A 14,320-nucleotide genomic window follows, 5' to 3' on the forward strand; every position below is an offset into this window, starting at 1 on the left:
TTGGTAAACTTTATCAGTTTCTTGGGGCTGAGTCTGGGGATGATCAATTGAGGAAGTTCCAAGAGGTGAGCTCAGTTCAGATATACACTTAAACAGGATAAAATTGCAGGACAGAAGTGGAGAGTTGACACAGACACAATAGGCCGAATGGCCTCTGCTCACATTGTTTGGTGATCTAATTCTTCCTCATTATTGACAGAGTTCCCCATCCAGTGGCACAGTGGTTAGCACAGCTGCCTCACAGCGCCAGGGACCGGGTTTGATTCACGACCTTGGGTGACTGTACGGAGTTTGCACGTTCTCCCCGTGTCTGTGTGGGTTTCCTCTGGGTGCTCCGGTTTCCTCCCACAGTCCAAAAGACGTGCTGGTTAGGTGGATTGGCCGTGCTAAATTCTCCCTCAGTGTAACCCGAACAGGCGCCAGAGTGTGGCGACTCGGGTTAGGTGGATTGGCCATGATAAATTGCCCTTTAGTGTCAGAGGGATTAACTGGGTAAATACGGGGTTACAGGGATAGGGCCTGGGTGGGATTGTTGTCGGTGCAGGCTCGATGAGCAGAATGGCCTCTTTCTGCACTGCAGGGATTCTCTGATTCCAGCCAGGAATTTCTCCAGAGCAATTGCAGCTTTGTTCACCGTAACTTTGCTGGAGGCATGATGTGAATCCCATCCCCCGCTGTAGCTGCGACAAAGTTAGGATGGAGGAGCAGAAGCAGCTGGAGGAAGGTTGCTAGTCATGGTTTGTGTGTTCAGAATGGGAGAGCGTGGGAGAAAATGAAGCGATGGGGATGTGAAAGGGAATAAAGAGGAAGGGAAGGAGACAGAGAGAGCCAATGGCTGGTCGTTTAGCAATAGTTAAAATCCAGTAATTAACAAAAAAAAAGAAAAACAATAGAATATTCAAGTGTTTTCCTTCCTAACATGTTATCCCAGAATCCTGATAAACACAAAGATGGAAAGTAAGGGATTGTTAGGAAATGGCTAACTGGTTCATCAAGCCAGGTTATCACAAAGATCGAAAGCTTTAGAACATAAGAACATAAGAACTAGGAGCAGGAGTAGGCCATCTCCGTCATTCAATAAGGTCATGGCTGATCCTTTCGTGGACTCAGCTCCACTTACTGTTCAAAGATTTATCTATCTTTGCCTTAAAAACATTCAACGAGGTAGCCTCAACTGCTTCACTGGGCAGAAAATTCCACAGATTCACAACCCTTTGGGTGAAGAAGTTCCTCCTCAACTCAGTCCTAAATCTGCTCCCCCTTATTTTGAGGCCATTCCCCCTAGTTCTAGTTTTACCTGCCAGTGGAAACAGCTTCACTGCTTCTAACTTATCTATTCCCTTCATAATCTTATATGTTTCTATAAGATCCCTCATTCTTCTGAATTCCAATGAGTATAGTCCCAGTCTACTCAGTCTCTCCTCATAAGCCAATCCTCTTAACTCTGGAATCAACCTAGCGAATCTCCTCTGCACCCCCCTCCAGTGCCAGTATATTCTTTCTCAAGTAAGGAGACCAAAACTGTACACAGTACTCCAGGTGTGGCCTCACCAGCACCTTATACAGCTGCAACATAACCTCCCTGTTTTTAAACTCCATCCCTCTAGCAATGAAGGACAAAATTCCATTTGCCTTCTTAATTACCTGCTGCACCTGCAAACCAGCTTCTTGTGATTCATGCACAAGAACGCCCAGGTCCCTCTGCACAGCAGCATGCTGCAATTTTTTACCGTTTTAGTAATAGTCCATTTTGCTGTTATTCCTACCAAAATGGATGACCTCACATTTACCAACATTGTACTCCATCTGCCCGACCCTCGCCCACTCAGTTAGACTATCTATATCCCTTTGCAGACTTTCAGTGTCTTCTGCACACTTTGCTCTGCCACTCACCTTAGTGTCATCTGCGAGCTTTGACACACAACACTTGGTCCCCAACTCCAAATCATCTATGTAAATTATAAACAATTACGGTTCCAACATTGGCCCCTAAGACACACCACTAGTCACTGATCACCAACCAGAAAAACACCCATTTACCACCACTCTTTGCTTTCTGTTAGTTAACCAATCCTCTATCCATGCTAATACATTACCCGTAACACTGTGCACCTTTATCTTATGCAGCAGTCTTTGGTGCGGCACCTTGTCAAATGTCTTCTGGAAATCCAGACACACCACATATGGTTTTGTTGCTGAATCACTTACCCTCACATATGTTTAATTTTAGATTTTCAGCAATTTGATCAATGGCGCTGAAGTCTGAGGCATAGAAGAAATGTTGATCCACCGGCTCCGAGGCAATTTCTCTCAGCTCGTCCTCCACTGCCTTCCCGACACCAACAGCATACATTGTGATACCTGTCAGGATCAGCATTAATGGGGAATTAGTCACTCACTAAACACAGAGGTTGAGGCACCAAACATCCATTAGTGACACGTGTATCTGTGTGTGTGTGTGTGTGTGTATCTGTGTGTGTGTGCATGTGTGTGTGTGTGCATGTCTCTTTGTGCATGTTTCTGAACCTCTGTGTGTACAAGTGTAGGCATGCGTATATGTGTGCATGTTTCTTTTTGGATGTATGCTTGTGTATCAGTGTGTATGCACTTCTGTGCATAGACCTAGGTGCCTGTATGTGTCCATGTCTGCATGTACATCTCTGATGTGCACGTGTGTGCCTGTGTGTATGTGTTTCTTTGTTTTCTCCAGGTGAATGTGTTTGTGTGTAATTGTGTGCATGTACACGTCCGCACATATGCAGATGTAGTTCTTTGTGCGTGTGTTACATGTGTATGTGCGGGTGTGAATCTCTGGTTCAGTTACAAACATAAACACTCCAATAGCTGCCAAGATGCCTCCATCTCTCCATTACTGTGCCCCAGAATGCAAGGACATAAATCATTGGGGCAGGAATAGGCCATTCGGCCCCTCTAGCCTGTTCCCCATGAGTGATTTTCTACCTCAGCCCCACCTTCCTGCATATCTCCAATCACTCAATTCCTTTAGGGTCCAAAAACCCAGGATGAGTTGCTATGGTCCGGAATGTGCTGTCTGGAAGGATGGTGGAAGCGGATTCAGCTGTAACTTTCAAAAAGGAGCTGGATCTCTTGTTGGAAAGGAATTTGTCGATGGAAACATGTAAAGAGCAGGGGAGAGGGAGCAGTTGAATAGCTCTTTCAGAGGGCTAGCTGAAGAGGCCATGATGGGCTGAATGGCCTTTTTCTGTGCTGTATCATGATATGATGCAGCATATTCTAAAATATATATTCTATGATTCTACAACCTGGCCCCAGTTCAGAAGGACAAGCCTGTTCTGTGTCGAACTCTGTGACAGACGTTCAGGAACAAGCCTTCTGTCTCAAGAAGCAAAACACCGTGGAGGCTGGAAATCTGAAATAAGAGAAAATGCTAGAAACCCTCAACAAGTCTGGCAGCATCTGTGCAGAGAGAGAAATGTTGGCCAGGATTCTTTGATCTCGTATACCCTGCCACTGCTACCCGCGAGAACGGAGAATCTGGTACTCAGCTCCACTCACAGCAGCGGGACTGGAGAATCCCAGCCACGAGCAAGGTTGGAGAATCCTAGCCATTAACTCTCTGTGGAGTCTCCACAGATTCTGCCTGACCTGCTGAGGATTTATTGGTTTGTTTTTTATTTAATCGTGGGACATGGGCATCTCTGGCCAACATTTATTGCCCATCCCTAGTTGTCTGAGGGCAATTAAGAGTCAACTACATTGCTGTGGCTCTGGAGTCACATGTAGGCCAGACCAGGTAGGGATGGCAGATTTCCTTCCGTAAAGGACATTAGTGAACCAGATGGGTTTTTCCAACAATTGACATTGATTTCATGGTCATCAGTAGATTCTTAATTCCAGGTATTTTTTATTGAATTCAAATTCCGCCATCTGCTGTGGTCCCTGGGTCCCCAGAACATTAGCTGAGTTTCTGGATTAATAGTTTACCGATAATATTGCTTCCCCGTATGGTGTGTCACACTGTCAAGCGTCACACCAGCCTCCTGCCTCACTATGTTAACAGGCTTAGAAATTCAGGAGTTAAAAATTCCAACTCTTGGCCCACACCAGAAATGCCAGATCCTAAAGTGCTAAATTCTTCACCCATCAATGACCAGTTGTGCTGGAACTGGACTGGCTCATTCACTGAAATGTGGCACTGATGATGGAACTATTCCCATGGTACCTTTGAAATCTCTCCTCTTTTCCCATATAATCAATCTGTCCCTGGGTGATGCTAAATCCCATGATACGAGCATCCGGCGGGAAGTTCAACTTTTAACCCTTTGGTGCCAAATTAGGGATAGTTTGCTTTATTCTGAGATCCTTGTAACCACAATGGAACTGCCAAACTTATTTCACAGAGGAAGACTCTGACAGTGCACCAGGGAATTGGAATCCAAAAAGACCATAAGATATAGGAGTAGAATTAGGCCATTCAGCCCATCGAGTCTGCTCCACCATTCAATCATGGCTGATATGATTCTCATCTCCATTCTCCTGCATTCTTCCCGTAACCCCTGATCCCCTTTACGCTCCTGTGATTGATGTGGTGAAGAGGAGAGGATTCAATCAGGCCAAAGCTTATATAAAAAAAATGAAGGGCCACTTTGAAATTAAAGTGACTTAGAGCTCCAGTCAGTGACTTAGGGTGGGATTTTATGGCCTCACTCGTCCCGAAACCGTAAAATCCCACCCGAGGTCAATGGACCTTCCTACTGTCCGCCCCTCGCCCGCTCTGATTCACGTGGCGGGCAGGGCGGTAAACTTCCGGTCTTAGAGTCAGACGGCTGCAGTTGTTGGCAGCTCCCTTTTGAAGGGAAACATTGATCTTCCCTGATTGAGAAAGTGGGGACAGTCTGAAACCTCTCGGCGATTCATGTCCACACTCTGGTCTTTGAATCAGATGCTTGTAGATTTGAGCCTCATTCTCGAGATTTGAGTGCTAAAATTGTGGCTGACACTCTCAGTGCAGTTCTGAGGGAGCGCTGCACTGCTAGAGGTGCTGTGTTTCGGGCAGGACATTGAGCCAAGTTCCTGTCTCCATTCTCAGATGGGTGTAAAAGACCCCATGACTTTATCCTGGACTGGGAGTCGATGTAGGTCTGCGGGTGATGGGTGAACTGGACTTGGTATGACTGACAGCCCCAAGGGGAGGGTAATTAGAAAAAAAACTTGACACAAACAATGAATAGCAACATCTAACTTTTCGAGATGGATGCACACACAAAACACCGAGATATCTCACCAGCATCTTTGGCTTTTTTGGCCCACTCGGAGATGCTATCTTGAGAACGGCCGTCAGTGAATACGACACACACCCTGGGCAGGTTTTCTGACTCAGGCCTGGCTCCTCCTGCTGTAGTGAAGCTGTTCTCCACCATGTGTTTGAGAGCGAGTCCAGTCATGGTGCCTTTCTCCATATACACCACATCATTCACGGCCTTCTTCAGAGCTGCGGCCGTCGTGTGCTCGCCCAGTGGAAACTCCGTGCGGACGCGGCTGGAATATTGCACCAAGCCCACGCGGGTGCCCTGCGTGGAGATGTCCAAAGCGTCCACAATGTTGTTCACAAACTTCTTCACCAGCTCAAAGTTCTCAGGCCGTACACTTTTAGACCCATCAATCACGAAGACCAGGTCAATGTTTGCCTTGCTGCATCCTATTACAAAAAAAACAAGCAATTGTATTAAAATTAAGAAGTGGTGGGGGTGGGAAGGGAAGGAATCAGCCAGAAGACTCAATGGCAACACTTAGTGTAGTCAGAGGGCCTGCCTGGTGCTGAGTTATTAGATCTCCTATGGGCAAATGTATGGACATTGTAGATTAAGTGGAGGAAAATACAGCTTCTGCTCCTTATCCTTCACCAACAAACCCCCCTGGAACATGGTGTGGTCAGAAAGGAAGGAGTAAACCTTTATCTTCACTGCTAGAATGAAATGTCAAAGGGGATCAGCTGTCCATCATGGATCCTATCACCCTACACCACACTGTGGTTCAGTGTGTGACTCTCTCCCCACTGCCATTGGTTTGAGGGTTTAAGTCTCACTGAGGAGACCTGAGCACAAGCTCAATGCTGAAGGCATGCTTGCCTTCATCGGCCGGGGTATTGAGTTTAAAAATTGGCAAGTCATGTTGCAGCTTTATAGAACCTTAGTTAGGCCGCACTTGGAATATAGTGTTCAATTCTGGTCGCCACACTACCAAAAGGATGTGGAGGCTTTGGAGAGGGTACAGAAAAGATATACCAGGATGTTGCCTGGTATGGAGGAGAGGTTGGAGAAACTTGGCTATAAGGAGAGGTTGGAGAGGTTGGTTTGTTCTCACTGGAGCGACGGAGGTTGAGGGGAGACCTGATAGAAGTCTACAAGATTATGAGAGGTATGGACAGAGTGGATAGTCAGAAGCTTTTCCCCAGGGTGGAAGAGTTAATTACTAGAGGGCATAGGTCTAAGGTGCGAGGGGCAAGATTTAAAAGAGATGTACGAGGCAGATTTTTTACACAGAGAGTGGTGGGTGCCTGGAACTCGTTGCCGGGGGAGGTAGTGGAAGCGGATACGGTAGTGACTTTTAAGGGGCATCTTGACAAGTACATGAATGAGATGGGAATAGAGGGATATGGTCCCCAGAAGGGTAGGGGGTTTTAGTTCAGTCAGGCAGCATGGTTGGTGCAGGCTTAGAGGGCCGAAGGGCCCGTTCCTGTGCTGTAATTTTCTTTGTTCTTTGTTTTTTTGTTTGTTCTGACACCCCAGTGCAGTACTGATGGAGTGTTTAGGAATATAGCAGCAGGTGTAGGCCCCTTTGAGCCTGTTCCACCATTCAATAAGATCATGCCAGAGATGTGGGGAAGAGAGGAATGCCCTGATGCTGCTGGGGTGTGGCGGCAAAGGGGGGGGGGGGGGCTGGTGGGGAGGGTGTTGGCTGGGTTAGGTCACCTTGATGCTTGCATGGTGATGGATGGGTTGACCTTTTGTGTATGTGGGTTGGAGGGTGTTCCCCTTATCCACTGCGGGGGTCCTGACCTCTGTGGGAGGGGTTCCTATATATGTGGGGGAGGGATCCATCTCCGTGGGGGGCTGGCAATGTCCGTGGGTTGGGGGGATGTGGCCTTTAATTTACCTTTGAGATTGGGCTACCCTTTAATAGTGCCCACCCACTCCCCACTTCCCGATCTCAGATTCCTGGTAGTGTTGGTGTGTTTAGGCCCCGCCCCTCCAGCTGGCTGTTTGATCATCGCCAGCATTCTGAAATTGCACAGAGTGTCGTTAAATCAGGCAGGAAAATGTGCGTGTGAAACTGGCGAGTTTCACACAGCTTTTCTTGTCTGATCCAACACTCCGGACAATTTTGGGAAAATTCAACCCCTAGTCTCCTCTACTTTCTGGGGAAGAGAATTTCACACACCATAGACCCTTTTGGAGGAAAAGATTCTCCTTATCTCTGTCTTAAAGAAAGATCTCTTATTTTTATTTTTGTAAGAGTGTGACAGTGCTGTGCCTTTAAGAAATGTATTTGTGTCATGTTTCTTCTGCAGGATGTTTTTTCGAAGTCAATCCTATTTACCTGGTGCTGCTTTGTCAATAACCAAAGTTCATATGTTGTTACTGCAGAAGCATAATTGATTTTAATTGTTGGAATGTTTGTTTTATTCTGGGTTAATGCAGTTTTGTTATTTTAGTGTTTTCCCTGGGGTTTTCAGAGCAGGGTTTGATTAGGTTGATTGACAGGAGAATCATGTGATTGGGCAGAGCTAGGCTTACAGAGAGAAACAAGCAGCTAGTTGCTGTTTTGAATCTTTACAGAGCAATAGTTCCCCGTCTCTTTCTCTCGAGATTGGAGTCTGGGACCTGCCAGAAATAGGTCTCTTTCTCTTTAGTTCTGCTGTTTGAAGATAGATTTTTCTCTGGAGGCTGCTGTATGGGAGTCAGAAGATAGATATCTTCCTGTAAATCTATCCATAAGGGTTAAAAGGCTGGAAGCCTAGCACCCCATGTAAACCTGTGTGTTTTTGTTAATTGATTCTGAAGAGAGGTTTACATCTGTGGGGATATTGCTTTAAATTGGAATGATGGAAATAGCTATCCATTAAGAATTATACCGTGTCATGTTTAAGTATTTCAATTGATAAATTTATGTTAATTCTTCTTGTTATATTTTAACTGTGTTGTTAAATAAAGTTTGTTTTAATAAAAGCTTCCTGGTGGGTCAAATAGAATCACACTTAGAGCGAGACATCTTATGCTCACACAAATGCCAAAGTCAAAAATAGTTGAGATCTAGGTTAACTTCATAATATACCTTGGAGTTTCTGAACTGGTCTCCAACAAGAGATGTTGGATTTCATTCAAATCAAGGCTGCATCTGTTTCCTCAGGTTAAACACGGGCAGTATTTCTAAGTAGAGCAATTGTCCTGGCCAATATTAATCCCTCAACTGACATCACTAAAAACAGATTATCTGGTTATCATCATATTGCTCTCTGTGGGATCTTTCTGTGCACGCATTGACTATCACATTTCCTCGATTGAACCAGTAACTCAAGTTCAAAGGCACTTCATTGGTTGTAAAGCACTTTAAGACATGCTGAGATCATGGAAGGTGTTATGTAAATGCAAGGACGGCACAGTGGTCAGCACTGCTGCCTCACAGCACCAGGGGCCCAGGTTCAGCTCCCAGCTTGGGTCACTGTCTGTGCGGAGTTTGCACATTCTCCCCGTGTCTGTGTGGGTTTCCACCGGGTGCTCCGGTTTCCTCCCACAGTCCAAAGATGTGCGGGTTTAGGTGGATTGGCCATGCTAAATTGCCCCTTAGTGACAGGGGGATTAGCTAGGGTAAATGCATGGGGTTATGGGGATAAGGCCTGGGTGGGATTGTGGTCAATGTAGACTCGATGGGCCAAATGACCTCCTTCTGCACTGTAGGGATTCTATGATTCCAAGTTCTTTATTCATTTGAAAGAAATGGGATGATGATTGGGTGGGTCTATAATGGGGGGATGATCTGCCCTGCCATTTTACTGCCCACTGGGGTGGAAATGAGAATTTACCCCCATTAAGTCTTGCCGGGGATCCTCCCATGGTCGGGTAGTCCAGTGACAATTGTCCACATCTGCACATAAGCAAAAGTGACATAACCTTTTGTGGTGATTGACCAGAATCTGTGTTCAATGAATAATCTGAAGGGCATTTGTCCAGAGCAGGTGATTATAAATAAGAAGTCTACCAATCACGTGCTTCTTTATTTATTTGAAGTGAGCAGTGATCGGGGGTTTCAGTAAGAGAGAAACTGAGGACAGGTCACAGGCCCGAAACATTAACTGTGTTCCTCTCCTCACTCCTACTGAATGGACATTTGCAGCAGTTTCTGTTTCTTTTCATTCCTGGAGAAAGTGGGAAGGTTACGGAGAGATTTAATCGAGATGTTTAGATCTCTGAGGAATTTTGACAGGGTAGATAGGGAGGAAGTGCGTCCATTAGCAGGAGGGTCAGTGAATAGAGAACACAGGTTTTAATTAACTGGCAATAAAGCCAGCGGTGAGCCACGGAGAAGCTTCTTTCCTCGCATAGTCCAAAAGATGTGCCGGTTAGGTGTATTGGCCATGCTGAATACCCCCTCAGTGTACCCGAACAGGTGCCAGAGTGTGGCTTTCACAGTAACTTCAATGCAGTGTTAATGTAAGCCTACTTGTGACACTAATGAAAAAATACATACATAATAACCAGGCAGAGATAGGATGGGAAGAATGGCCTCCGGCTGTGCTACATCAGTCTGTGTTCACAGTGGTGCATTACCAGCAGTCCATGCATTGAAAGCAGTTGCTATTGGAGAACGAGTGCATGCAGATAGGGATATAACTCACTGTTACAAGTCTTTCCATCCTCATTGAGTTGCCTCCCTGGGGGGCAGATGCAGAAATATGATCCAGGGGTGCTGACACACTGAAACTCACACCCATGTTCCACCGTGTTGCACATGTCAACAGCTGCAAAGCAAGAGAGTGGTCACGATAAGAAATGACATTATTGATGCACCACTCCTGTGTCAGGGGTCCAATTGGATTTACACCATCCCGTTGACCCACGAGCACTCATGACATGGCTCACGAGACACATTTCACTGGTTTTCTACCTGTGACCCTTGCCTGCCCAGTTGCTCCAAGTTTTTCTTTCCTTCACTTGTGGAGTGTGGGCATCGCTAGCATTGGCCAGCGTTTATTGTCTATCCCTAGTGGCCCTTGAGAAGGTGGTGGTGAGCTTCCTTCCTGAACCGCTGCTGGAGACAGTGTGTTAGTTCCCCAGTCTGTAGCATCCAAGAGGCTGGTAAGACCAATTCAGAGGGCACAGCTTTGCCGTGGATCTGGAGGCAGGTAGAACATGCGCTCACACCCATTTCTGTCGCCAATTTTTCCTGGACCAGGTTGTTTTTCACCAGTGGCTATAGCTTGAGGAGGGCCACCCTGCATCAAACATGGCCGACCAGGGGGCTCTCTCACTCTCACCATCTCCCATAGGCGTATGGAAGGATTTACGAGTTGATAATCAAGTTATGTGGCCATAATATGAACACACCTTCCTTGGTCTTCAAGTCCTGGGGTGGGATTTGAACACAGTAAGAAGTCTCACAACACCAGGTTAAAGTCCAACAGGTCTATTTGGTAGCAAAAGCCACTAACTTTCGGAGCGCTCGCTGCTCCTTCGTCAGATAAGTGGGATTTCAGTTCACACTGAAATGTGAACTTCCCCTCGGTGACATCGTCCAGTCCTGTGGTGATCCCCCCACCGAATGTTAACAGACTGAAACAGCTCAGAGTTAGCAACAGATGGACAGGTATAAAAGAATCAAAGTCAGAGAGGTGCTACATATTTCAAATTGACTTTTATAACCATTATTGCTATTGATTTATTCATCCGCTTGTGTTTACCTTTGCATGTTTTCCCATCATCTTGCAGTTCAAATCCATCCTGACATGAACAGTAGTATCCATTGAGAATGCTCACACACTCATGCTGGCAGCTGTGGTTCCCAAACGAACAATAGTTCACCACTGCAGAGAAAGATCCCACACGCTTTAGCTTCAATGCTACGACAAGACTAGAATAAGCACTAAAGATGTGGAATTGTGGATCAGCCATGCTCTCATTGAGAAGAGCTAAATGGCCGGTTCCTTTTCCCAGATTCCTCATTCGAGTTGGAATGATACTGCACGACTGAATCAATATGGTCTGACAAAATGAAATTGGGTGAAAGAACATTCAAAGTCTACACAAGATAGCACTAGATGTTCAACTGCAGAGAAACACTCTTTCTAGACTGAGATCCTGAATAAATGACTGTGAGAAGAAACCTGCACTCTGCTTTTGCACCTGTATTAGGAGTAGTGAAATTGCCTCTGTGAAGTGCCTGGATGTTTCATGGTGTTAGAAGTGCTATACAGATGAAGGCCTTTGTTGTTGAGGTGAACATGGATATTATAATGGAGTTTCTGGTGGTCCTAGGGATGTGAAACTTCAGTTATGGAAACGTTGGATGGAATTTTCCCAAAAAATGACCAGTCGTTTCGGGCGGGAAAACAGGTGCAATCCGCACCGTTATGTCCGGCATGAATCAGACCGCAATCATCCCACACTTAGTTCACTGAAAGAGCCCCCATGTGAAACACACCAGTATGGAGTCTCCAGGCATGTGACTCACCTGAACTGGTTACAGCTGTGTATTGTTAACAAGGGGGAGCTGCATTTAAATGCTTCCTCTGCATTCACAGCCAATCACACTCGGAGGATGGCAGCTTCACGCTTCATAGAGGCAGATCTCAGAAGGCTTCTAGAAGCAGAGGAGGAGGTGCCATCCTGTATCCCCGAGTGGGTAGATGACCCAGAAACAGTTAAGCCAATGCGGCCTGCGATGCGATGGCTGTGGCAGTCAGTGCCCATGGCCTGACATGAGGACTGCCGTCCAACGCCACACGAAAATGAATGACCTCATTTGAGCTACAAGGGTGAGTGCCCATCTGTCACATCCTGGCATCAGTCCCGTCTGTCACACTTGGAATGTCCGCATCAATCCACTCCCTGACACCCCACGGCCATGATGTGGAGATGCCGGCGTTGGACTGGGGTAAACACAGTAAGAAGTCTAACAACACCAGATTAAAGTCCAACAGGTTTATTTGGTAGCAAATGCCACTAGCTTTCGGAGCGCTGCCCCTTTGTCAGGTGGAGTGGGAAATGTGCTCACAAACAGGGCATAGAGAGACACAAACTCAATTTACAGAATAATGATTGGAATTCTAATTCTTCTAGCACCTGATTCCCCAGCATCTTCCTCAAATCCCTCTGCACTCTCCATCACAACTCCTTTCTGTCCACCATGGCGCCGACATACGCCATCTGTTCCCCCACCCCACCCTGGACCCGCCAGCCATCAGGCTTTCAATCATCCTTCTTTGTCCCTGCGGGAGAAAGTTTAGTTTATAATAAAAGAGAGAAAAGGAAGACTGGTGGGGGAATTCCTGAGTTGCAACTCCTCAGAACCTTTCAAGCAGGGTAATCAGTGCGACATTAGTGAGCTTTGCAATTGGCATCATGGGCACTGCAATTGGCATCATGGGCAGTCCCTCACTCAGCAGCCAGTGAGAATACTCGCCACACGAGTCTCAACCCAGCGGTGGGCCCCAACCTGCGGACCTCCAGCGCTGCCAAGCCCCCCAAGCCCCTGCTCCCTTGAAGGCCCCCCACCCCACTCCACCTCACACCATGGTAGTAGCTGATGCCCCCTTGCATCCTGGAGGTTAGTGCTAAGCGATACTCACCTCCAATGTTTGCCCTTACAATTCATGGCACCTGGACCATACTTCAAGGGGCCAGCAGTGATTTGCGCCCATGTGACTTCCCACTTAGTGGGGGGGGGGGGGGGGGGGGGGGGGTAACATTCCAGAAGGGGGGACGATCACATGCCAAGCTCGGTAATGAGATTGAAATCAAGTCAATATCATGCTAATCAGCCTCGTGCCCTTTCTGGGCGAATTCCGGTTTGCGTCAGCAGAAAGGGACCGGGAAGATTGCAAACCATTTGGCGCAAAGCCCATCTTTAGGCTGCACGCAATTTTCCCAGATTCGCGCGATCTGGGCCAGGTGCAACGTGGCTGGAAAATCGCAGCTATAGCGACTGTTTTCCTTGGGAGAGGAGAAGGCTGAGAGGAGATTTGATAGAGCTATTCAAAATCATGAGGGGTCTGGACAGATTAGATAGGGAGAAACTGTTCGCATTCTTGAAAGGATCGAGAACGAGAGGGCACAGGTTTAAAGCAATTAGCAAAAGAAGCAAATGTGACATGAGGAAAAATAATTTCACGCAATGAATGGTTAGGTTCTGAAATGCTCCATCTGAGACAATAGTGGAGGCAGATTCCATCGAGGTATTCAAAAAGGAATTAGACTGTTAGCTAAGGAAGAATGTGTAGGGTCACAGGGAAAGGGTGGAGAGGGGCGATGGTACTCAGTGGATTGCTTATTCACACACAGTTGGCCTCATTCTGAAATGGAACAATTTTGTTATTCTGAGGGTTTATCAAAATGGCAGGGATGAGAATATTAGGTTAGTTGCCACATTAATCTTGGCTTCATCAGCTCCTCACTCAGGGTAATGGGTCAAACAGTTTGTCCTGGTAAGAGTCACCCATCTCTAGAGGAGAGGCTAGAACCCCACTCTGTGAGTGAGCATCGGTAGCAGCCATGGAAAGTTTGACCCAAACGGGGCTTCCCTTCTGTCTTAAGAATCAGAACAAATTGCGGTTAAATTCACTCCTATTACAGACAAATATATAGTCGAATACTCACTGGTGCAGGTCTTCTTGTCCTGATTGAGAGCGTACCCAGGTCGACAGCGGCACTTGTATGACCCAGGAGTGCTCACGCAGATGTGCTCACAGCCGTGATTGCCCAGGGCGCAGAGGTCGAGGGCTAAGGAGGAAGATATGTTCAGGAATGATCACAAAGGGTGTTCAGTTGAAAGTTCAGAAGACAATGTGGTATCTGAGACAGCTGTGGGTTCAGGCCCTAATCCAGGAGACTTGGCACAGAATCAAAGCTGACACTCCCAGAGCAGTGCTGCAGGAGTGCCACAAAGATGCAAGTGCCAGCTTTCAGATGAAACACTAAAACTGGAGCTCCCACCTGCCCCTTTCAGTTGGATGAGAATGATCCCTGGAAATAAATGGAAGAAGAGCAGAAGAGTTCTCCATAATGCCCAGACCAATATTTATCCCTCAATCAACATCGCAAAAAAATAGATAATCTAATCATTA

At 46.6% G+C, this 14,320-nt stretch overlaps 1 protein-coding gene across 1 annotated transcript in view; it reads right to left on the reverse strand.

Moving 5' to 3' along the window:
* The window catches only part of matn4 (matrilin 4), a 29,535-nt gene that overhangs the window by 3,098 nt on the left and 12,117 nt on the right, over positions 1 to 14,320 (reverse strand). Inside the window, exons 6-10 of the mRNA XM_078236176.1 lie at positions 13,854 to 13,976; positions 10,940 to 11,062; positions 9,878 to 10,000; positions 5,267 to 5,680; positions 2,209 to 2,361 (exon numbers count right to left, since the gene is read on the reverse strand). Coding sequence (XP_078092302.1) covers positions 2,209 to 2,361; positions 5,267 to 5,680; positions 9,878 to 10,000; positions 10,940 to 11,062; positions 13,854 to 13,976 — 936 coding nt within the window. The remainder of the gene's footprint in view (positions 1 to 2,208; positions 2,362 to 5,266; positions 5,681 to 9,877; positions 10,001 to 10,939; positions 11,063 to 13,853; positions 13,977 to 14,320) is intronic.

Source organism: Mustelus asterias, chromosome 20 (assembly GCF_964213995.1).
Source record: "Mustelus asterias chromosome 20, sMusAst1.hap1.1, whole genome shotgun sequence".
Lineage (NCBI taxonomy): Eukaryota > Metazoa > Chordata > Chondrichthyes > Carcharhiniformes > Triakidae > Mustelus > Mustelus asterias.